Raw genomic sequence first — 24012 nt, 5'->3', positions numbered from 1 at the left:
CAGAGAGACAGAGGGTGAGAGAGAATCCCAGGCAGACTGCATGCTGCCTGATACGGGGCTCAAACTCACAAGCTATGACATTACAACCTGAGCCTGTCAGGATATGCACTGAGCGGGGAGCCTGCTTAAGATTTTCTCTCCCCCTCTGCCCCTTTCCCCCATTTGCATGTTCTCTCTCTCTCTCTCTAAAATAAAATAAAATAAAATAAAATAAAATAAAATAAAATAAAATAAAATAAAATAAAATAAAATAAAATAAAATAAAATAAAATAAAATAAAATAAAATAAAATAAAATAATGATGATGATGATGATGATGATGATAATAATAATAATAATAATAATAATAATAATAATGAATTGACAAAGAATAGAAATAGCTGATATTGTTGTAGATTGTCTCCTCCCAAGAGATCAGATCAAGACTTCCTATTTTAGGGGCTTCTGGGTGGCTCAGTCGTTGGGTGTGCAACTTTGGCTCGGGTCATGAGCTCATGGTTCATGAGTTCAAGCCCTTTGCAGGACTCTGTGCTGACAGCTCAGAGCCTAAAGCTTGCTTTGGATTCTGTGTCTCCCTCTCTGTTCCTTCCATGCTCATACTGTTTCTCTCTCAAAAATAAACGTTAAAAATTTTTTTAAAAAGAAAAGACTTCCTATTTTAACTAAACATTAAATACTTCCTTCTTTTCTTTCTTTCTTTACTCTGACATTGGCTTGGATTTTCCAGGCCATTATGTATATCTTCCAGGCCATTGCTGGGGTGAAGGGGTGGGGAGAGGAGGGGACCATTCAGATTCATATATTTGTCATCAAAAAGTGATTTGTCCATTAACACTGCTACTTAGCAGGAGTGGTTTGTGCCCTGACAGGGTTAATCTTCTCTGTGATTGTAATAATTTTCCTTGGGTCTTTGAATGCCTAGATGGCTGGCACATAGGACAAGCCTCTTGGGGTTACCTAACTATGCCCTTAAATGTTCAAAAACAGACTGAGAAACCTTATTGGTTGACTTTCCTGAATTTATAGCATCAAGAAAGGACATTCTAGGAGGCTTTCATAACTCAGGATTTCATTCCTTTTGCCAGGTTCCTAGTTCCCTGGTTAGGGATAAATGGAAATGAGACTATAATCAATAACTACTTTTTTTAAATGTTTATTTATTTTTGAAAGAGAGAGACAGAGTAGGGAGGGGCAGAGAAACAAGGAGACAGAATCCAAAGCAGGCTCCAGGCTCTGAGTTGTCAGAACAGATTCCAACACGGGGCTCGAACCCATGGACCGTGAGATCATTACCTGAGTCGTAGTTGGACATTTAACTGACTGAGACACCAAAGTGCCCCTGTAATCACAAACTTCTCAACTTTTTTTTTTTATGTTTATTTATTTTATTTTGAGAGAGAGAGACAGTGAGCATGTGAAAGCAGGAGAGACACACAGAGAGGGAGACAGAATCCCAAGCAGGCTCTACTCTGTAAGCATGGAGATCATGACCTGAGCTGAAGTCAGATGTTTAACCAACTGAGTCACCTAGGTGCCCCAAGAACTTCTAAACTTTTGAGAATATCCAGAATCTGCTACAGAGGCTATAACTAACCAACAAAGATCCTTAGAATAATTTTGATCTGGATGCTAAGAGCCATTGATTATCTTTTGTTGAGCAGGGAAGTATCTGTGCTGTTACCAGAACCACCTGAAATACCTGAAATACCACTTCTGAAGAGGGTGAAACTCAGTTACAGACCACTGAGATGTTAAAGGTAACTTAAAAAGGTGATTTGGGTTAAAAAAGATAACTCCCTTAGGAGGGTCTTCTTTTACTTACTTGATTTTAATGGTTTGGGTTTTGTGCACTCTAGACACTGGGTGATAACCATAGTTGTAGTGATGATGGGAGTACAAATAGTAGCATTAATAATAGTAACAATGTTATAATAATAAAATAATCATAGTAATCTCCCCAGTGCACTTTATTCTCTCAAAGATTTATTTTTTATTATTTTGTATTTTTTACATTTTATTTATTTTTGATAGAGAGAGACAGAGCACAAGTGGGGGAGGGGCAAAGAGAGATGGAGACACAGAATCTCAAGCAGGCTCCAGGCTGTCAGCTGTCAGCACAGAGCCCGATGTGGGGCTAGAACTCACAACCTGCGAGATCATGACCTGAGCCAAACCTGGACGCTTAACTGACTAAGCCACCCAGGTGCCCCTATTTCCTTTTTTTCTTTTTAATTTTTAAATGTTTAATCTTTGAGAGAGAGACAGACGATGAGCGGTGAAGGGGCAGAGAGAGAGGGAGACATAGAATTGGAAGCCAGCTGCAGCGTCCATGCTGTCAGCACAAAGCCTGACATGGCACTTGAATTCATGGACTGTGAGATCATGACGTGAGCTGAAGTCAGACGCTCAACTGACTGAGCCACCCAGGCACCGCTCTCTCAAAAGCTTTAAATGTGTGTTTGTAGCTGCTGAATACCAAGCAAATGATCTCCCGAAGACTATCAGAAAAGAAATGAAGAGGATGAGTGACTTAAAAATTATGAATCTAGAGGGGCACCTGGGTGTTTCAGCTGGTTAAGTGTCTGATTCTTGGGGTTGGCTCAGGTCATAACAACCTCCCAGTTTTGTGAGGTCAAACCCTAAGTCAGGCTCTGTGCTTGAGCACGGATGCTTCTTGGATTCTCTCCCTCTCCCTGACACTCCGCCACTCAAGCTGTCTCTGTCTCTCTTAAAATAAATAGATAAACTTATTTTTTAAATGTAAAAAAAAAATTGTCAATATGGAGGTGGCTCAGTAGCTCAGTTGGTTCAGTGTCCAACTTTGGCTCAGCTCATGATGTCCAGTTTGTGAGTTCAAGCCCTGTCGGCTCTCTAATGTCAGCATAAAGCCCACTTCAGATCCTTTGTCTCTCTCACTCTCTGCCAGTCACTCACATGTGTCCTCTCTCTCTCAAAATTAAACATATTTTTAAATTATGAATCTCAAGTCATCACCTGTGAATATCATAGAAATTAAGCAAAAGCATGATGAACTTGAATATGACACCGCAAAGAATCAACCTGAATTGAATAGGTAAGAGTAGTACTAATGCTTTAAATGTTGGTCACATCTGAGTGAAACTGACGTTCTAATCAAAAAGGGGAAATTATAAAAGCGAGGAAAAAAAAACTCAATAGAAGTCATTTCTGCTAAGCCCCACTTCAGTAAATCAAGACCTATTATCTACCCTAACTGTTAAGTTTCAGCCTCTCCCAGGAATGTGTCCTTAAACCAGTCCATCAGGAAGTACATGATCAGTACAACTGATGTAAGCTGCACAGCACACTCCTGCCTTCCCCAAAGGTGGGTTACTTTTCCTGAAACAAGCCACTCAATTTTTCTGCCCACTTCTGCATATAAAAGCCTTCGAGCTTGTCCAGCTCCTTGGGGTTTCTTTATATTTGCTAGATGGTATGCTGCCCAATTCATGAATCACTCAGGCCAATTAAACCTTCAAATTTACTCAGTTGAATTTTCTTTTAAACCTCTTTTAAGTATTCCAATGCCAGTATCTACACTCTATCACTACTCAGAAGTAAGATAAGGCACAGAGCCTCAGTCATTATTCTTATTATTGCTAAAGCACATACAGCCAGAAGAGCTGTCAGAATGCAGAGCAAACTCAGACTCAGGTTTGACCTGCTAAACATGAAAAGGAAATGAGGGGAGCTGGCGCCTGGGTAGCTCAGTGGGTTAGAGCATCTGACTCTTGATTTCAGCTCAAATCATGATCCCAGAGTTGCTGGATCCAGCCTTTCATCCAGCTCTGTGCTGAGCTTGCAGCTTACTTAGGATTCTCTCTCTCCCTGTGTATCTCTCCCCAGCTCTCTGTCAAATAATAAAAAGATACAGAGAAAGAACAAACAAAACACACCTCACCAGTGCTCTCTAATTTGAATTCACAAATCTCAGAGTTGGAAAGACCCTAAAAATCATCATGGTTACTGTTTCTCAAGAGAGCATTTTGCAAATCTGTGTGAGCAGCTTGATTCTCACAGCAACTGGCAAAGTCTACTAGCATTGAGTAGGCAGGGGCAAGGCATGTTACATGTTCTACAATGCAGTGGACCATTATTTACAAAGTTCATTCACATGGATGAAAATACTGTTTGTTAGACTCTGCTTTACATACAAAGTATTTCTTACTAGTCTCCACATGTTGTATGTAATTCAAGGTAAATTCGCATTTTCAGTATTTTCTAATATTACCAAAATCAGTTTATTTTCTTGAGTTGTGACCACATTGTATTAGTAGCTAAATGAGGAAGCCCTTTATTATTAGTGTGGTAGCACAGGATATTTCACATGTTACTATGTGTTATGTTTATTTGTGTTAGATAGTTTGGAGCATAACGACCACTAGGTTTAATTTATACCATGGATCTGTTTAATTTCAGAATCATAAAAGTGTCTTACCAAATATTTCCTATACACAAAGTTATCAAATTTAGCTTATAAGGTAACAAAAAGCAGTAAAGCAACTTGTACTAATCACCTTTGAACGTTTAAGTTTTGAAAAGGAAAATTTAGAACGTCTTTTTTGTGATAAATGAGAACGGAGCCATTTAAATTCTAGCAGCAAATGACCTACGAAGATGGGGCAAAACCTTTTCATACGTCTTTTTCGCTAAAAGGCACGGAAGGGTGCACGCGAACCAGGATACACGTTTTTCCATTTCAGAGGCCTATAATACTGAATCTGGACTAAGTGATCTAGAGGACAGCCAAAGGAAGCAATTCTTTACACAGCAACTAGCTCATGTCCTTCCCATCCTACCACCCCCTCCCCTCCCACCCCAGTATGGCCCGAGGGTCATTTTGAACGTAACTCAAGACAAACTTCACAGTTCCTTTATCAGGTTGATTCCGTGAAGCGATAAACAGTCCCGAAGGCTTTTGGACCTTAGGAGAATACACAATTTCCAGAGCCCCATTTCATTGGGTAAACAGTACGGCACAAATGGCTATAATTTCTCTGGGGAAAGGAGGAAAAGCTCAACGGGATGTGAGTGACGGGGCGGGGAGAAGGGGGTTGGGAAGCAAGGTCTCCCCAAAAGTGCTTTCCAACAGCGTCATTGAGGGTGTAATTGTTTCATTGTTTCCTCACTACGTGACGCAGAAGCTGCATGACCCAGAAGCGTAAACTCGCTGCTAGGAAACGGGAGGGACCTTTGAGTTCCTGGCCAAGCCCCCGCAGCCTAAGCTCACGCCGGGAGGACCCGGCTGCCCGCACGTGTTGCGATTTCCCCTCCGCTGACCGCGACTGGTCCACCTTTTGCAGATCCCGTCTGGCCACCTTCTCTCCTTCCGTTCCTCCAGCCAGAAGATTCTACTCAACCCATCGTTGACCATTCTACAAAATGGTGCCCTCGATCATCTCGGCTTCAGGCTTCTTTTAAACTAATTCCGGCTTTGATGAATCTCCCAAAAGCTGGTGGGGAATGGTTAACACAGATTTTACGATCCCAGTAACTGAAAGGGAAGGGAAAGGGAAAGCGCTAGAGAAAAACGGAGGGAAACTAGGAGGGTGAGGAGGCGGGAGGGTGACGTAAGGGATATACACTGGAGCTATGTTTAAGATCTCCCAACTTTTGAAAAGCGGGAGAGGGCGGGTTCTCGCTAGCTTCCAAAAATTCCAAGACTTTGGGAGAAGGTGGAGGAAAAAAGCTTTCGCAAACTATGAAAGCGTTTTAGCTATCAGTCCGACTAGAAGATACCGCGATGTTATGACTAAACGAACGCGATTTAGCGAGGCAGAACTAACGGTACTGATAATAGGTTGCTGGGGGCGGGGCGGGGAGGAGGGGGGGCAGAGGAGGAAGTCGTACGACTTACGTGCTGACGTACAGTCGTGGCTATATTACGGCTGTGGTCAAACCTTGTGCTTCAAAGGGCTTTTAGTTCTCTTATGAGACTGTTCCTGTTCCGCTACTGTAGACTTGCAGTTGGGAAACTCCGAGTTCTCCTTTCCTTTCAGGCATGAGTCATGTGGTGGTGGAAAATGCCCTCGGGCTGGACCAGCAGGTAAGTCGAAATAAGCCTTCCCGGGTGTCTCCGTGGACTTCTTTCCTAGTTTAACGTGACTCGTGGCGCAGTAGTAACTAGCCGCCTTTCGTTTCCCTTCTGTCCCCGTGGTTTTTGGTGGGGGAACTGTGAACGGAGAGGGAAAGCAACTGTCTTAAACCATTGGCCATAGGGAAGAAGATGAGGGTGTAACATTAATGTCGATAGTAGCTGTTACTTGGCCCGGGTTCAACTTAAGGGATTGTAACTCGGCGGGCGCACAATGGCGGCTATTGTGTGTTCGCGCTGTCTCAGAGACGCGCATGTGCGAGTACCCACTCAGTAGTAACCGGACAGAGGTCCGCAAATGGGGACGTTTTTTGGTCATACGGCTTTGGTTTTCACTGGTTGACCTTTTCTGGCCCAGAGATGCCGTTGGTATGTAAGGGAAGAGTTGGTTGTAGCCAGGGAATGGGGACGGAGCAGGGGGAAGGCATGGACCTTTTTTCAGGGTAATGGCGGCGGTCTCCTTTGTTCATGCTGCGTGGCTGTACAGCGTGCACCCTACTAAGAGAAGGTGCAGGCCTGCAAGACCTGAACCGGCAACTGGCTTTATAAAACTCTTTACGAAATGGCTGTCTTGTTACTTTGCGGGCCCATATTGGCAGCGTATCTCAGCCGAGTACTAAGGACGGCGGGTGGCGTTTCCGGACTGGAAAGTTTTGTGACGCAGAAAAGCCGGAAAGGGAGACTGGGGAAGGAAGGGAGGAATGGCCGCCACGTGTTTCCCTTGACCGGTGTCCGGAAATAATGGAAGTTAGACGCCGGGTAGCTCTTTCGCAGGTTAGTGGTCTGGAACTGCCATATTTCTTTCAGTTAATACAGAAAGCCACTGATAGCCATTTAGCCATTGATAGTGGATTTTTTGTTTTTGTTTTGTATGTCCATAGGTTAGGAATAGGACGTTGGAGTGCAGACTGGAAAAAAAACCCGAAAAGTGGTTTGGTAGGGCAGATGAGCTTATTGTTACTAACTTCGATACGCGTGAGGAGAAAGACATTGAGCTAGGGCAAAACCAGGGCCTGTCTTTGAGAGTTTAGGAATGCGGAAAAGGATACGTGATCTGTGAGAGGTAATAGGTTCGTTTTCCGTGGCAGGAATATCCGTTTCATTATAGCGGTATTCATCCAGAGAAAATCACCAGTGAGTCGTGGGGACTCATGTGAACAGTTTGCCTCGTCTTTTGTCTTCCACGTTTTACGTAGTTGAATTAGGACATAAACCGTTCACCAAAAAAAATACTTGGGGAAGTCCTGCTAAATTCTGAAACAAACCCCACTGACAATAATGGATTCCAAATTTCCGTGTTGTTTCTCAATATATTGGAGAGATTTGATGGTTTGCTCCTAACGTTACACTTGTGTAAAGGACTGCAATTTGCTGTGAGCCTGGATAATGTTAAAAAGTGCATTGAAATTGAAAATCCGATAGCAAAAACAAAATTGTATTTGTAACCTTTTCTTTGTGGCTGGATTCCCTTTAAACTTTTGATAAAACCGTTCTCTCGGTTAGCATTTAGTAGTAAGCAAATTAGGCCTGGTAAAGTGATAGTATCTTAACTGATGGTGTGTGTAATTGGTGACATCTTGGACTTTCAGTATAGTGTTTAAAAATTATTGCACAGTGTATTTTGCAAATATGCAACACTGGCCTTCGCTTCGTTTTTGTGTGTTTTTTAAGTTTTATTTTGACATGTAATTCCTATTTGAAAGTAGTTCTGAGTTTATTGTTTCATGAAACATGATAAAGCAAAATAACTTTTTTTTCTATGGTATTGAAACCCATTGGTGAGGGGACAAGTAGTAATTTGAAATTGAAGACAATTTTCTTCAAAAAGCCTTGGATATTAGTTGTACCACTTAATAGCTTTGTAACCAACAACCTCCCTGAATTTGTCCCCTCTCTGAAATGGTAGAAATAAATACTGCTTTCAGTGTAGCCAGCGTTAAATGATGGAGTCAAAGGGACACGGTATTATTCATCACCTATTAAGTGGTGGTGGTGCTGCTGCTTAGGAATTATCCAAAATTAAACCCGTTTGCACCGTTTTAGGAATAAATTAAGGAATCTTAAAACTTGTCTTAGCATTTTTTCAGGTTTAATTTTTAGGTGGTTGGTTTTGTGTTGTTTTGTTTAAAGAATATTTAGATTTAAAATAATATAAAATGGGAAACCAGTGACTTTGAGAAATTGGTGTAACAATTTAGTTTTGTGATTGAAGAGCATTTTGCTAGGAAAATTGTTACAGGGAAAACTTGTTTGGGATTCATGTGTTTGAATCATCTGGGAAGTTTTTGTTTTTGGTTTGTTTTTTTGTTTTTTGAGGGGGGCGGGGAGGGGGAGGCAGGGCAGAGAAAGAGGGAGACACAGAATCTGAAGAAGGCTCCAGGCTCTGAGCTGTCAGCACAGAGGCCAGTACAGGGCTAGAACCCACAAACTGCAAGATCATGAGCTGAACTGAAGTCCAGTGTCCAACCAAGCCACCCAGCTGCCCCATGTTTGTACCATCAACAGATTATACTGCTGGCATCTGGGTCTTGCCTTTTGTTTTCCGCACTTTTTACACGCTTAAAAGCAGACAGGGAAGCTAGCTGGTAAATACTACAGAATAGGACTGGAGTTTAGAACTCATTTGTCTTTTGCAGTGCTGTTTCATTTCCTCCCCCTTATTGTAGTGTGTCAGCATGTAACGTGTTAATATCTCTCTTCTAGTTTGCTGGTCTAGACCTGAACAATTCTGATAATCAGAGTGGAGGAGGAAGGACAGCGAGCAGTAAGTTTAAAAAAAAAAAAACAACTTTTTTTACTTGAATCTGTTAAGAACTTAATATCTTACTGTGTTTACTAATTTTAAATTGAAATTTTTCCTTTTTCACTGTATAAATAAGTGTTTTGGCATATCTGTATAATAAAAGAGATTGGTTCGTTCTTTTTGAGTTAAAGGCAATGTCATAGACCCATTTTTAGGAAACACATTGGGATCAGTATGGATTCTGGCATGAAGGAGGTGGGGATACTCATCCCTCTTGTGAAACTGACCTGAACTATGTTAAACTAATAAAGGGAACCTGTACGTTTATATATTACAGCTATTGCTACCAATGATGCATAATGAAACAGACTTAAGGGTAGCACTAGGCTCTACTGATTCCTGGGTTGTAGTTAGAATTGTAAATGTCTGCCATATTAAATTGAAAAGAGTTCTTTTAAAATGGTATTTTGTGGGGCTTTTGTTTTATTTTTTAAATTTTTGGGGGTTTTTTTTGAGACTTGATAGAGTTTACTATCTTAGATAGAAGTTGATAGTTTATTTGGCAGCAGATCTATATGTATGGTTAATACATATTTAGTTGTCTTTGCTACTGTATATATATTATTAAGATGTCATTATACTGATAATTTGGGACACTTAATTAAATCCAAAGGCTAGAGAATTGGTTAAAATTTGGATATTAACCCTGGTTGACTTAGACTTTGTAGGTTAAATGCTTTTATTTTTTTTCCTAATTTTTAAAATTATTTATTTATTTTTTGAGAGAGACAGAGACACAATGTGAGTGGATTGGGGCAGAGAGAGAGGGAGACACAGAATCTGAAGCAGGTTTCAAGGTTCTGAGCTGTCAGCACAGAGCCCGACGTGGGGCTCGAACTCACAAGATCATGACCTGAGCCAAAGTCGGACACACTCAACCGACTGAGCCACCCAGGCGCCCCATTTTATTTCTTAATCACAAACTAGGCTGTTGACTTAATTTAGGAAGCTCAAGGTTAAAAGTATCAGTTCCTTCTTGGAATTCTTTAGCTTTCAACTGTTTATATAGTATGGTTTTCCTTTTAGAGAAAAGAAACAGCCCTTTTTGGATAATTTACTGCATATTCTTTTTTTCCTTGTTATTTTTGTTACAGTAACTATTATCCTTGTTAAGAGCTGTAATTAATAAAACTTTCTGAAATAGGGGCTTGTGTGTATGAGAGCTCTGTGCTCAATGTTGGGCTTGAACACAAGACCCTGAGATCAGGAGTCATGGCTCCACTGACTGAGCCAGCAGGCACCACCAATTTGTATTGAGAAATTTTCTTAATGTGTTCCCAAATTTGCCTAATTTATGCTGCTGTCCCTTGCCTTTTCCTTTTTGGTTTAGGATAAAGACTGTTATGTAAGATATTACCCATTTTTATTTAGATTTCCCCATTGTGTGTTTTTTTGTTTTTGTTTACATTTATTTATTTTTAAGAGACTCAGAGAGACAGAGCACAAGTCGGGGAGGGGCAGAGAAAGAAGGAGATACAGAATCTGAAGCAGGCTCCAGGCTCTGAGCTGTCAGCACAGAGCCTGACACGGGGCTCGAACTCACAAACTGAAATCATGACTTGAGCCAAAGTTAGACTCTTAACCAACTGAGCCACCCAGGTACCCTCCCCCCCCCCACTGTAAGATAACTCAGAGAATAGAACTTTTGTTTTGCTTCAAGTTTTTATGAGAGAAAGGGAGAGAGAGCATGCAGTTAGGGGCTGAGAGGAGAGAGAAAATTCCAAGGACGCTGTCCAACCCAGGAAGCATGATACCACCACCTGAACCAAAACCAAAAGCGAAAGATGCTTTACTCACTGAGCCACCTAGGAACCCCAGGAGAATAGAAGTTTTAAAAGTTTGTTTTCGGGGCACCTGGGTGGCTTGGTCAGTTAAGCGTCCAACTTCGGCTTGGGTCATGATCTCACAGTCCATGAGTTCAAGCCCTGCATCAGGCTCTGTGCTGACAGCTCAGAGCCTGGAGCCTGCTTCAGATTCTGTCTCCTTCTCTCTCTGCCCCTCCCTTATGCTCTGTCTCTCTTTCTCTCTCTCTCTCAAAAATAAATAAACATTTAAACATAATTAATTCTGGTACCAGTATTTATTTTCTTCTTTCCCCCCTACTACCCCTCCTCCTCTCCACCCCCTCCCAAGTGTATTTATTTTTGAAAGCGCACACAAGCACCCATAAGAATACGGAAGGGGTAGAGAGACAGGAAGGAGATTCAGGCAGGCTCCAAACCATCAGCACAGAGCCCGCTTGCTGGATGGCTCAGACATAATGAACTGTGAAATTATGACCTGAGCCAAAATCAAGAGTTAAGTGCTTAACTGACCATGACCAGTGTTTTAATAGATATTTTTGCAAAAAGTTGTGTCTTTGAGGATATGATTTTAGTTTTCTCTTGCAGAAGGACGCTATATACCTCCTCACTTAAGGAACAGAGAAGCCTCCAAAGGTGGGTGATTGTGCAACTTTATGTCCATCTTTTCTGTGTTTACATTAGATAAGTTAGTCAAAGCCTAGGGAAACATGAGGTGTAACTTTAAGGAGTATATTATACACATTTTTGCCCTTAAGCTTCTGTTTTCAGACACTTAGCTTTGTAAACATTCAGCTGCTGTTGAGTAATGGATATTTCATTTCTTCTGACCTACTTTGAGCCCAAAGTTTCACTACTTTTTATTGCTCTGTTTTTAATGTTGAAAACAATTTCAGTTTGAAAGGAGAATGTGCCCTATTTTGTAAAACTAACTGCAGGACAATAAAGTCCTCCATGAAATGTTACCACACTGAAAATGAGCTATTGAACAGTATTTAACAATTGAAGAATTGCAATTATGGCACAGTCAGTAGGATGGAGTGTTGTCTGATTTGTTGTTGTTTTTTGTGTTTTGTTTTTGTTTTTTCCCTCAACTGCTTCATTTGAAAGGCTTTGTCTGAAATGTTTTGAAAACACCTGATAACTCTTAGCACTGAGTTTTTTCACGTAGAGGGATAGTGTTAGGATGATATTGAGTGTTGTATGTTCACTATCATGAATGATCTGAAATTATCAAGAGAGAAAAGGTCAGGAAAAGTCAAAAGGAAAGATGGTGGGTAAATGGGGCAGGTATTTGGGGAGGGGGAAAATAAACTGGCTTAAGGATTTGGTGGGTGCTTTTATATATCGTCTGTAGTTTATAAAACTATATATATAATACCACAGGGTCACTTACAGCTAATAATAGGATTTTTCTTTCCAAATTGCAGAAATTATTTCATAATGTGTATTCATTTCTCAATGTATGTGTCTAGAATTGCGTCCAGTGTATATTAAATGCTTCAAAGAGAGTGACAACATGGCAAGAAATGGAAGAGACCTTAAAACATCTTTTTCTTGCTAATAAAGGCCATGGTCAACTGGCTTAGGAGTTAACTATAAAGCAGAGTGAAAGTAATGTCATTACTTAGGGAGCTTCAAAACATGAAAGAAAATGTCTGAATCTAGCTGAGTTCTCAACTCCAGTGGGCTTACTCTTGTTACCATTTGATGAGTCTGTAACTTGCCTTAGAGGTATGTCCATGTAGAAATTAGGAAAGGATGATAGTTTCTTTTTTCCCTGGTATACTTAGCTCTTCCTGAACTGAAAACTCTTACTGTTGGACTTAGGTTTTCACAATAGTATAAGTAAATTTCTATTGTTAGCACTGAAACAAAGCTTTGGCAATACCTCGGTGTGAAAGTCCATGCTATTTCGGTAAATTGAATTCTTTGTTTTTAAGTTTATTTATTTATTTATTTTTTTTTTTAACGTTTATTTATTTTTGAGACAGAGAGAGACAGAGCATGAATGGGGGAGGGTCAGAGAGAGGGAGACACAGAATCTGAAACAGGCTCCAGGCTCTGAGCTGTCAGCACAGAGCCCGACGCGGGGCTCGAACTCACGGACCGCGAGATCATGACCTGAGCCGCCCAACCGACTGAGCCACCCAGGCGCCCCTAAGTTTATTTATTTTGAGAGAGACTAAGGTAGTGCAAGTGGGGAACGAGCAGAGAGAGAGAGAGAGACATAATCCCAAGGAGGCTCCACGCTGTCAGCATGGAGCCCAACATGGGGCTCAAACTCATGAAACCATGAGATAATGACCTGAGCTGAAACCAAGAAGCCCACCTTAACTGGCTGAGTCACTTAGGCGCCCCTCTATTTACTGAATCTGTTTTAAATGGTGTTACACTAAGCCAGATTGCTTTTTTTTTTTTTTTTTTATGTTTTTTATTTATTTTTGAGACAGAGCATGAGCAGGGGAAGGGCAGAGAGAGAGGGAGACACAGAATCTGAAGCAGGCTCCAGGCTCTGAGCTGTCAGCACAGAGCCTGATGCGGGGCTTGAACTCACAGACTGTGAGATCACGACATGACCCGAAGTCGGACACTCAGCCCACCGAGCCTCCCAGGCACCCCAAACCAGATTGCTTTTTTATGTATTGAAGATACTCACTGACTTGTTATATTTATATCTGTTGGCTACCAACCAAGTTGTCCTCATGCATCTGACATATTTATTGTTACTGGTAATTATATAGTGTATTTCTTTTTTTTTTTCAACATTTTTTTTATTTATTTTTGGGACAGAGAGAGACAGAGCATGAACGGGGGAGGGGCAGAGAGAGAGGGAGACACAGAATCGGAAACAGGCTCCAGGCTCCGAGCCATCAGCCCCAGAGCCTGACGCGGGGCTCGAACTCACGGACCGCGAGATCGTGACCTGGCTGAAGTCGGACGCTTAACCGACTGCGCCACCCAGGCGCCCCTATAGTGTATTTCTTAATTTAAGGTTTTCTCTGACTACCTGAGATAACCTTTTATTAGGTTAGACATTTCAGAATGTGTATCATATACATTATATGGTATATACCTTAAGTTTTATCAACGCAGAGCTTTGTGAGATTCATTTTTAGAGATGCAGCGTAACAAAAAAGCTTACTGCCTTAGTTTCCTTGGCTACTGCCTTTGAGGTTAAAAATTGTGGGGAGGCACTTGGGATCCCTCTGAAAGCAGTTACACTTTTAAAAAGGTATTTTGCCACAGCCTTATATTCCAATAATTTTATTGGAATAGGCTGCTGTTTCATTCTGTTTGGTGTATAGGAAAGACACTGAAAGAATGGAATATAAATTGTTACTCTGATAGTGGCTATATAATTGTATACTTGTATTTCATGTAAATTATGTTAGATGTGATCTACATTAAGTTCACTGTCCTTGCTGAGAGCATGAAGTGGCTTTGCTTTACACGATAATTTCTGGTGGAAAAGAGAAAGATAGTAAAAATTCTATTTGCTGATGAAACCAGTTATTTTAAATCTTATATTTTGATAAAAGTATTTCTATTGATGTTTGATTCCAGAAGGATAAAATAAAAGAGAAACTGTGTATGTGAAGCTTATTTTTTCAAATAATCTTACTCATGTAAGAGTGTTGTCAGCTTTTTTTTTCCTTAACTTTTTTTTTGAAGGATTCTGTGATAAAGAGAGTCCAGGGTGGAGTTGTAGTAAAGATAAGGATGCCTACAGCAGTTTTGGATCCCGAGATTCAAGAGGAAAGCCCAGTTACTTCAGTGATCGTGGAAATGGACCAAGGGGAAGGTAAATTATTGAAAGTAACAATTTTAGGGATCAACTCTTAGTTTGATATATTCTCATTCTTTGTCCTTTTATTGATCTTTAATCACAGTGTTTTCCCTAACCACAAACCATCTTTTTCTTAATTTTAATCAAAATGTTGGTTTATTGTCAGCTATGCAAGGTTTTTTCCCTAAATTTAATCTGTTAAATTACATGCAATAAGCTTGATTCCCACCTTCCACCCCCATAGTGTAAGGGAAGAGGAGGGAAGAGTCAGATTATATGCAATAAGAATATGCTATTTGACATGATCTGTGTTTTTACTAAATTATTTTGTAGTATCCCTTCAGTTTAAACACAGTTTACAACCTCACAAGTATGATGAATTGATCATAAGAGCTTTGTGTGTGTGTGTGGTCAGTCCCATATTGTTTTTCAGTACTAAGAATAAAACTCTAAAAGCGTGTCACGTTAGTGGATTTTATTTTATATCCACATATAACTAGGATAACTGATGTTATCTTTCCTGTCCGTGAATGTATTTAGATTATCACGTTTAAAGTGAACGTGTTAAGTGCATTCTGGATGTAAGTTCTATAAAACTTAATGCTTAGCATATGAGACATTGATTGAAGCTGTATATAATTTTATATAAGGTAAAAGTGGATGTGGGTTTTTTTAAATTGAAGATATGTAACTTATACGTAACAATTAATTAGAGGGCCTTATTTCATACATGACATTGCCAGTGTTGAATTTTTGACATCTTTGAAAGGTACTTGTGACCAAACAATTCAGTTAATACACGGTACATATCTAGAGAGGTATTATGGTATTGGTTAAGTAACATATTTGGATCATTTGCTTGTGCTGTTCAGGTTTGATGATCGTGGACGGAGTGACTATGATGGTATTGGCAGTCGTGATAGGACTGGCTTTGGCAAATTTGAACGCAGTGGACACAGTCGTTGGTGTGACCGATCAGATGAAGATGATTGGTCAAAACCACTTCCACCAAGTGAACGACTAGAGCAGTAAGTTTTTGAAGCATATGGTGACTGATAAGAAACTTACAATCTAGTATAATCTATGTAATGATCATTTGATTACAGGGAACTCTTCTCTGGAGGAAATACTGGAATTAACTTTGAGAAATATGATGATATTCCAGTAGAGGCAACTGGCAATAACTGTCCTCCACATATTGAAAGTGTAAGTTGTTTTTTTGGCATTTTAACAGTTCTTTGTTACCATTTAAAAATGTCATTAGTTTGGGGTGCCTGGGTGGCTCAGTCAGTTAAGCCTTGACTTCAGCTCAAGTCATGATTTCACGGTTTTTGAGTTCAAGCCCCACGTTGGGCTCTGTGCTGACAGCTCAGAGCCTGGGCCCTGCCTCAGATCGTGTCTTCCTCTTCTCTGCCCTCCTCGACTGTGCTCTGTCTCTCTCAAAAATAAACATTTAAAATTTTTTTAACTTTTCATTAGGGTATAAAAAAGGAGAGACTGAGATTTTTTTATTTATTTACTTGAGAGAGAGACTGGGGGAGAGAGGTAAAGGGAGATAATCTTAAGTGGCCTGACATGCTCAATCCCACAAACCATGAGATCATGGCCTGACCCAAAATCAAGAGTTGGATGCTTAGCCACTGAGGCACCCTGAAGAGACTCGGATTTTACGTCATCATAATGAACTATGCTGAAATACAAAATGTGTGAAAATATATTAACTCTAAAGTAGTTTATTTTCCTTTTCTTTAAACAGTTTATTTTCTTAAGAACTAGTATGTGTGTGCAACCAAAAGTATATAGTCTTAAAAACCACCATATGTAAACAAATATGCAAATACGTAAACACAACCAAAAGCAGCAATAAATAAAACTTGTTTTTTGTTGTCCTATTAGTACAAAACAAGTTGCAACAGATAATGGCGTGTTTGACTTGCTTCTTCTTTGGCAGTTCAGCGATGTTGAGATGGGAGAAATCATCATGGGAAACATTGAGCTTACTCGTTATACTCGTCCAACTCCAGTGCAGAAACATGCCATTCCAATCATCAAACAAAAAAGAGACTTGATGGCTTGTGCCCAGACAGGTAAACTGACTCCATGAAGCTAGTATCTCAATTGGGCTTGCTCTAAAACTAGTACTTAGTACAGGGAGGGTCTGAGTTCAGCCTGATTTGGAGTTAGATAAAGATTAGTTGGGGAGGTCTTATCAAGAGCCTGGGACCCATAAAAACATAGGTGGGGAAAAGGGAATTGTGCCTCTCATTCTCCAGTATTTTGGGAATTGGACGGGGGCAGTTTAGTTCTGTATGAGAATTTTACAGTAATAAAAGAGATGGCAGAACTTTTTCCGTGTGTGTTAAACTTCTATATAGAAAAAGGAAACTTCAGTCACTGCCATTTGTAATATGTTTCCTTCTTTAAGGATTACTTTTTTTTTTTTTTAATGTTTATTTTTGAGAGAAAGAGTAGGGGAGGGGCAGGAAAAGAGGGAGAATGGAAGATCCAGAGTGGCTCCCTACTGTCACTGTCAAGCTGGACGCATGGTACAAACTCCAAAACAATGAGGTCATGACCTGAGCTACAGTAGGACGCTTAACCAATTGAGCCACCTAGGGATTACCTCTTCTTTACTTAAATGTGACTGTTAGGCTAAATCTGGCATGTGTTTTTATTTTATTTTTGAAATTTTTTTGTTAATTTTTTTTTTTTTTTTTAAGAGACCATGCAAGCAGGGGAGAGGGACAGAGGAAGAGAGGAGCATCCCAAGCATGCTCCACACTTAGCGTGCAGTCCAACACAGGGCTCAGTCCCACAACCCTGGGATCACAACCTGAACTGAAATCAATGATGCCCCTCCAGTGTCTATTTTTAGGAATAAAATTTTATTGCAGGGTGGAGGGTGTGCCTGGTGGCTCAGTCATTTGAGCCTCAGGTCATGATCTTGTGGTTCTTGGGTTCTACCCTCTCATCGCACTCTGTGCTGATAGCTCAGAGCCTGGCACCTGCTTTGGATTCTGTGTTTCCCTCTCTCTCTGTTACTGCCCTACTCGCTCTCTGTCTCTCAAAAGATCAATAAATGTTCAAGAATTTTTTCATTAAAAAAAAAAAGTTTTATTGATGTGTGCCAGCTTGACAGCCAGTGAAGTTTGTGGAACTTTTAACTCTTGATCACAGGATTGTGAGTTCAAAGCCCTATGTTAAGCATAGAGATTACTTTGGGAATAGAGATTACTTAAAGAAAACTTAAAAATTAAAAAAACACAAAGTTTTATTGGCACAATTAAAACCAAGGCTTTATTCTGCAAAAGTAGAGACCAGTGCACAAAGGACTTCACTGTTAAAGTCTTAAAAAGTTTATGGACTCCTGTTGTACATACCAGTAGTATATGGAAGTGGAAGTTGGTGCCATGGGAGAGGCAAGGTGATTGTTTTCATATACCTTAAAATGTAAAGAATTGAGTATTGGTATAGTTTAAAATGGATTACAGAATTCATTTGCCATTCTTTTCTTGATTTTATAAATCTATTTTCTCAAAATATTGGGCATAAAATAAAATTTTATTTCACTGAAAATGTATTTGAAATACAAGGGTTTTTTTGACAGGGTCTGGAAAAACTGCAGCATTTCTGTTGCCCATCTTAAGTCAAATTTATAGAGACGGTCCAGGCGAGGCTTTGAAGGCTGTGAAGGTAAAGATTTCCTTATGAAATAAGTTGTCCTAGAAAAAGTTTCATAAATATTCATTAAGACTTTCCTAAGCAACGCTAAATACATTTTATTTTAATTCCTTTTGATTTTCAATATATATTTCTCATGAAGACCTATTTTTGGTTGTAATCCTTAAACTGTTATAGAGGTCATTTTACTGTGATGAGTTTTGTTTTTTTTTTAAAGAACAAGAGTCAGGGTCTTTGAGTTTAATTTATAAATTGTACTCCTTTCTTAGGAAAATGGAAGGTACGGACGCCGTAAACAATATCCAATCTCCTTGGTTTTAGCCCCAACAAGAGAATTGGCTGTACAGATCTATGAGGAAGCCAGAAAAGTAAGTATGCATTGCACTGATGATTATTAATTTTCATTCATTCTAGTAATTTTTTTTTACAAACATCTAATTATGTGTTTATAGTTTTCATACCGGTCAAGAGTTCGTCCTTGTGTTGTTTATGGTGGTGCTGATATTGGTCAGCAGATTCGAGATTTAGAACGTGGATGTCATTTGTTAGTTGCCACTCCAGGACGTCTGGTGGATATGATGGAAAGAGGAAAGATTGGATTAGACTTCTGCAAGTATGTATTATGTATGAAATGTGACTTCTTTTACACTGATGGTCATTTTGTAGTGTTTCAGAAATACTGTTTTAACATTAAAACGTAATTTTAGTGATTAAACTTTTAACATAGTTTTTGAAAATCAGTTTTACCTGTACGATTCATTGGGACAGAGTTAAATATTACAGGATGTATGGGTTTCACAAGTGTTAAATTGTGAGGCCAATATTAGAATGAATATTATATTTGTACGTTCAGTGGTCAGTTCTCATCAAATTCTAAAATGAGTACTTTTCATAATAGATACTTAGTATTGGATGAAGCAGATAGGATGCTGGATATGGGATTTGAACCTCAGATACGTCGTATAGTTGAACAAGATACCATGCCACCAAAGGGTATTCGCCACACTATGATGTTTAGTGCTACTTTCCCTAAGGAAATACAGGTATTGTCTGGTAAAAATTTTTAGAGCATTTGCAAGTAAGTATTTTCAAGATAATTTTACATTTTTAAGTAGAGTATAAAAAGTTTTTTTTCCCCCTTTTGCAGATGCTTGCTCGTGATTTTTTGGATGAATATATCTTTCTGGCTGTAGGGAGAGTTGGCTCTACCTCTGAGAACATCACACAGAAAGTAGTTTGGGTGGAAGAAGTAGACAAACGGTCATTTCTTCTTGACCTCTTAAATGCAACAGGTAAAGTTAAAAATAAGGGCAGGGACATGGTTCAGTGGGTTAAGCATCCAACTGTTGATCTTACCTCAGGACTTGGTCTCAGAGTAGTAAGTTCAAGCCCTACATTGGGCTCCACACTGGGCATGAAACCTAGTTTTAAAAAAAACAGCCTTATAATGATATTTGCATCTCTTTAGCTCCTAGCCTTTTTTCTGTTCACTTTTCTAAGCAGTTAATACTTATTATTTCTGTGTGTTTATTTTCTGTGTGCAAAGACAACTAAGTCACTTAAGACTTGGATCAGGTAATGATACTGAGTTGCTATTGGTAAACCAGACCTTCTATATAATTTTTCAGGAAAGGATTCACTGACTTTAGTGTTTGTGGAGACCAAAAAGGGTGCTGATTCTCTGGAGGATTTCTTATACCATGAAGGATATGCTTGTACCAGTATCCATGGTGACCGGTCACAGAGAGATAGAGAGGAGGCCCTTCACCAGTTCCGCTCAGGAAAAAGCCCTATTCTAGTGGCTACCGCTGTGTGTATATATTTTTTATTTAAACATGTTTGAGTGTTGCTTTTTTTTTTATTTTTTTTTTTTAACAAAAGTTATTTTTCAGGTGGCAGCGAGAGGACTAGACATTTCAAATGTGAAACACGTAATCAATTTTGATTTGCCAAGTGACATTGAGGAATATGTGCATCGGATTGGCCGTACAGGACGTGTAGGAAACCTTGGTAAAGTGTTTGTTACGAAATCTTAAATACTAGAACTTACTTTTAAGGTGAAGCTGACATCTGATGTCAGCTAAAAATTACTGTTAAAATCTCCAGGTGGAATGCTTGGCTGCCTCAGTTGGTAGAGTATGTGATTCTTGATCTCAGGTCATGAGTTTGAGCCCCACAGTGGGCATGAAGCTTACTTGAAAACAATTTTAAAAAATTAAAATCTCTAATTTGGTTACATTGCAAATTGTAATGTCATATTTTTTTGTTCTATTTATGGTTTAACATACAAAAGTGAGAAGACTGGATTACTTTATGGAAAACTCACCTTTCTGTACTTTTTGGACTCTTACAGGCCTTGCTACCTCATTCTTTAATGAAAGAAATATAAATATCACGAAGGATTTGTTGGATCTTCTTGTTGAAGCTAAACAAGAAGTGCCATCTTGGTTAGAAAACATGGCTTACGAACACCACTACAAGGGCAGCAGTCGTGGACGCTCGAAGAGGTACAGATTGCTTTGCGCAGGAAGTTGTATCCCAGGTTAACTAAAACACTGCCACTACTTACATGTTTTGGCAAGGGATATTAGAAATGGTGACAGGCACCTGGGTGGCTCAGTCAGTTAAGCATCCAACTTTTGATTTCAGTCAGGTCATGATCTCATGGTTCTTGATATCAAGCCCTGTATTGGCCTCTGTGATGACAGTGCAAAGCCTGCTTGAGATTCTGTCTCTCTCTGCCCTTCTGTTCATGCTCTTCTGTCTCTCTCAAATAAATATTGAAAAAATATATATCTAAAAGCTATTTTAAAAATACAGGGGGAAAAAAAGGAAACTAAGGGTGATAAAGAGTTAAATGTCAGCTCTTACCTGCTGATGGCTTTGGAAATGCTGTTACAAGAATTGACCACAGTGGCAATCCAGTTGAAAATCTGGTACTGAAAAATTAGTAATGGTCATTTTAATTGAATTGCATACTCTTAAACCACCCACAATGTTTTCCTTTTCATACTAGATTCAGCGGAGGATTTGGTGCCAGAGACTATCGACAAAGTAGTGGATCCAGCAGTTCTAGCTTTGGTAGTAGTCGTGCAAACAGCAGCCGAAGTGGTGGAGGTAGTCACAGCAGCAGCAGAGGATATGGTGGAGGTAATGTTAGTTTTTCCTCTTTACTTTGGGCATGTGCTTCCCCCCCCCCCCCGACCCTTACAGCATAATTTGTCAGAAATTTTATTTCCAAAGAACACAAAATCAGTGCCATAACGTTTTTTAAATTAGGCTTTAAAGAGATAGAAGGAAGAAACTTAAAATGGCTGACCTAACTTTTCTTTTCACACATTTCTTAATAGGTGGCTATGGAAGCTTCTACAACAGTGATGGATATGGAGGAAATTATAACTCCCAGGGGGTTGACTGGTGGGGCAACTGAATCTGCTTTGCAATAATAAAGTCACCCTTTCAAACAAGTTAATATGGAAACCACATGTAACTTAGCCAGACTGTATCTTATAGCTTCAAGACCTTGCAGTACATTACCAGCTGTGATTCTCCTGAAAATTCAAGGGAGCTTCAAAGTCACAAGAAGAAAGGAACAATTAGCAGCCTTATTCAGAAGTTGGTTTGAAGATTTAATTGCTGTAGTTGGGAAAAACTCCCCTCCTGCTTATTCTCACCCCAAATTGTATTTATAATTTTGTGGCTGAGGATCATTTGTTTGTTAATGTACTGTGACTTTAACTTTAGACAACTTATTATTTTGACGTCCTGTTGGCTTAGTAATGCTCAAGATACCAATTGTTTTGAAAAAGTAAGTTTATTGAACTTGGGCTAAAATCAAACCTTGGCACACAGGTGTGATCCAACTTAACAGGAATCATTAATTCATCTGCAGATATTAATGAAGGGAAAACAGGCAATAGCCTGCATTAGGAATTTTTGGTTCTTGCAGACTGGGGAGAAAAACATCTTAAGGCAGATTTAGTTTCTAATGTGGCAAACTGTACTAAGTTTAAAGTTCCAACTTGCTCACTCTATCCTGGATAGGCACTTAGAATCTTGTAGTTTTAAAATAAGCCATTCCAGTCAGGATGTGACTTGTATGAATACGTTTATATATTTTTCAAAGCGTTATTCAAAGTTAATAGAAATAAATACAGCAATTTCTCTTTTAATATTTAGGTTATTAATTTTAAGCTAAGCAAATGTGGGCATAGTACTACAGGAAAAGTTTACAGGTTTGATTAAAAAAAGTGTTGGAAGGAAATTTCTTCTAATTAGATTATTTTAATGCCTGCCGTAAATGTAATTGAAATGGTAGAATGGCTGACCATAGAAGTCCAGTCTTGTTATGGACCTGGTTGGATTTTGGTTTTTAATGCATGCTAGTGTTGATGTTTTTTGGTCAAGAGGATGTATGAGCAGGATGGATTATCCAGCAGGCTTTATTTTAATGCAGATTCACATTGCTCTTTTTAAGCTGCTTGGAAATGTTAAAAATGGCTTACACTTGTAGACTTTGTAGATCAGAAGAACAACAAACTGAAATCTTTGAGATCACACAGGTTGGATAGGTACTAAACTGCATAAGATGTTATTCCTATATAGTGCAGTTTTAGTCTATTTTAGTTGCACAGGTTTCCATTGTATTTATAGTCTCTTTATGATAAATTTGGCCAAAGATTATTGTCCACCAGTAAAAATGCTTCTGCCACATGGACTTCTGTGCTAATTTTATGGCCAGAACAGTGATCTTTAAAAACTAAACTTTGCGATGGCACAAGCAGGCAAAAATTTTCTTAAAAGTGCAATAGATTTTCAAGTATATTGTGCCTTGTTCTAAAAACCATTAAGTAGGTGCACTTGACAGTATTGAGGTCATTTGTTACGGTGCTATTTCAATTAGTATAGGTTTAGACTCTTGTACATTTTGCCCATAACTTTATACAAAGTACTTATTTTATTGCACATTCAGAGAATTTTATATATATGTCTCGTGTGCGTGTCCTTAAACTTCCAATCTTTGTTTCTTGGAGATTGTTGAACACAGCTTGTTTAGTACTAGATTCTAATGTTTTTGGGGGGACCAAGGAATGATAGTTGAGAAGAAAACTTTGCACACGTCAGATTTTAGATACTTTTTGCTGCTAGTTTGTGTAATATTTATTGAACATTTTGACAAATATTTATTTTTGTAAGCCTAAAAGTGAATTCTTTGAAAGTTTTAAGAAACTTGACCAAAAGACAGTACAAAAACACTGGCACTTGAATGTTGAATGTCACCGTATGTGAAATAATATATTTCGGGGTAGTGTGAGCTTTTAATGTTAAGTTCTATTAAACAATTGAGTCAAATTAAGCAGACCCGGCATTGCTGATGTAGCTAGCTATAACTTTCTGACAAAATTGAAGACAAAATTGGCAACTTGAAATTAAAACATGCCAAGGTTTTGATATACTTGTCTTAAAATATTGAAGAAACACTTCCAAACACTGATATGAAGTGTCCATGTTTCTCAAAAGGTTCTGTGAGTTTTGTTTCGTTATGTGTTTTGTTTGGTTTGGTTTTCCTAGTGACTGTCTGGCCTATTTGCAAACCTCATACATGTGGTTTTCTTTGTGTGTTGCCATAATTAGTGACTTTTACATTCAGTTTTTTTTCATCCAGCAACATTTTCAGTAAATAAGAATGGATTTAAACTTGCTGAATGTAGACATTGAACCTCAAGTCACTGTAAGTTAGTAACTGCTTATTGTATTAGTTTTAGATGCTAGCACTGCATGTGGTGTTTATTCTGATTTTACTAAAATAAAAAGTTGAACACCA

General features: G+C 39.0%; 1 protein-coding gene and 1 long non-coding RNA gene across 2 annotated transcripts; one reads left to right on the top strand and one right to left on the bottom strand.

The window, feature by feature from the left end:
- The first annotated feature begins 5216 nt into the window (after positions 1-5216).
- Positions 5217-24012, top strand: LOC131503557 (ATP-dependent RNA helicase DDX3X-like). The gene is made up of 18 exons (XM_058715006.1): positions 5217-5474; positions 6018-6064; positions 8816-8876; positions 11306-11353; positions 14393-14522; positions 15380-15535; positions 15614-15713; positions 16459-16594; positions 18115-18200; positions 18458-18556; positions 18641-18801; positions 19087-19231; positions 19336-19480; positions 19817-19998; positions 20081-20198; positions 20542-20695; positions 21205-21338; positions 21539-24012. The coding sequence occupies exons 1-18, from the start codon at positions 5456-5458 to the stop codon at positions 21616-21618; spliced, it is 2001 nt and encodes a 666-aa protein (XP_058570989.1). The 5' UTR covers positions 5217-5455; the 3' UTR covers positions 21619-24012.
- LOC131503558 (uncharacterized) lies at positions 18688-21221 on the bottom strand. The gene is made up of 2 exons (XR_009257460.1): positions 21060-21221; positions 18688-19609 (listed from the first exon to the last, which is right to left on the bottom strand). It is a non-coding gene; the product is annotated as an uncharacterized LOC131503558 (long non-coding RNA).

Source organism: Neofelis nebulosa, assembly GCF_028018385.1.
Source record: "Neofelis nebulosa isolate mNeoNeb1 chromosome Y unlocalized genomic scaffold, mNeoNeb1.pri SUPER_Y_unloc_1, whole genome shotgun sequence".
Taxonomy (NCBI): Eukaryota; Metazoa; Chordata; class Mammalia; order Carnivora; family Felidae; genus Neofelis; species Neofelis nebulosa.
Note: the sequence above shows the minus strand (reverse complement) of the source record. Positions and strands in the feature narration are given on the sequence as shown.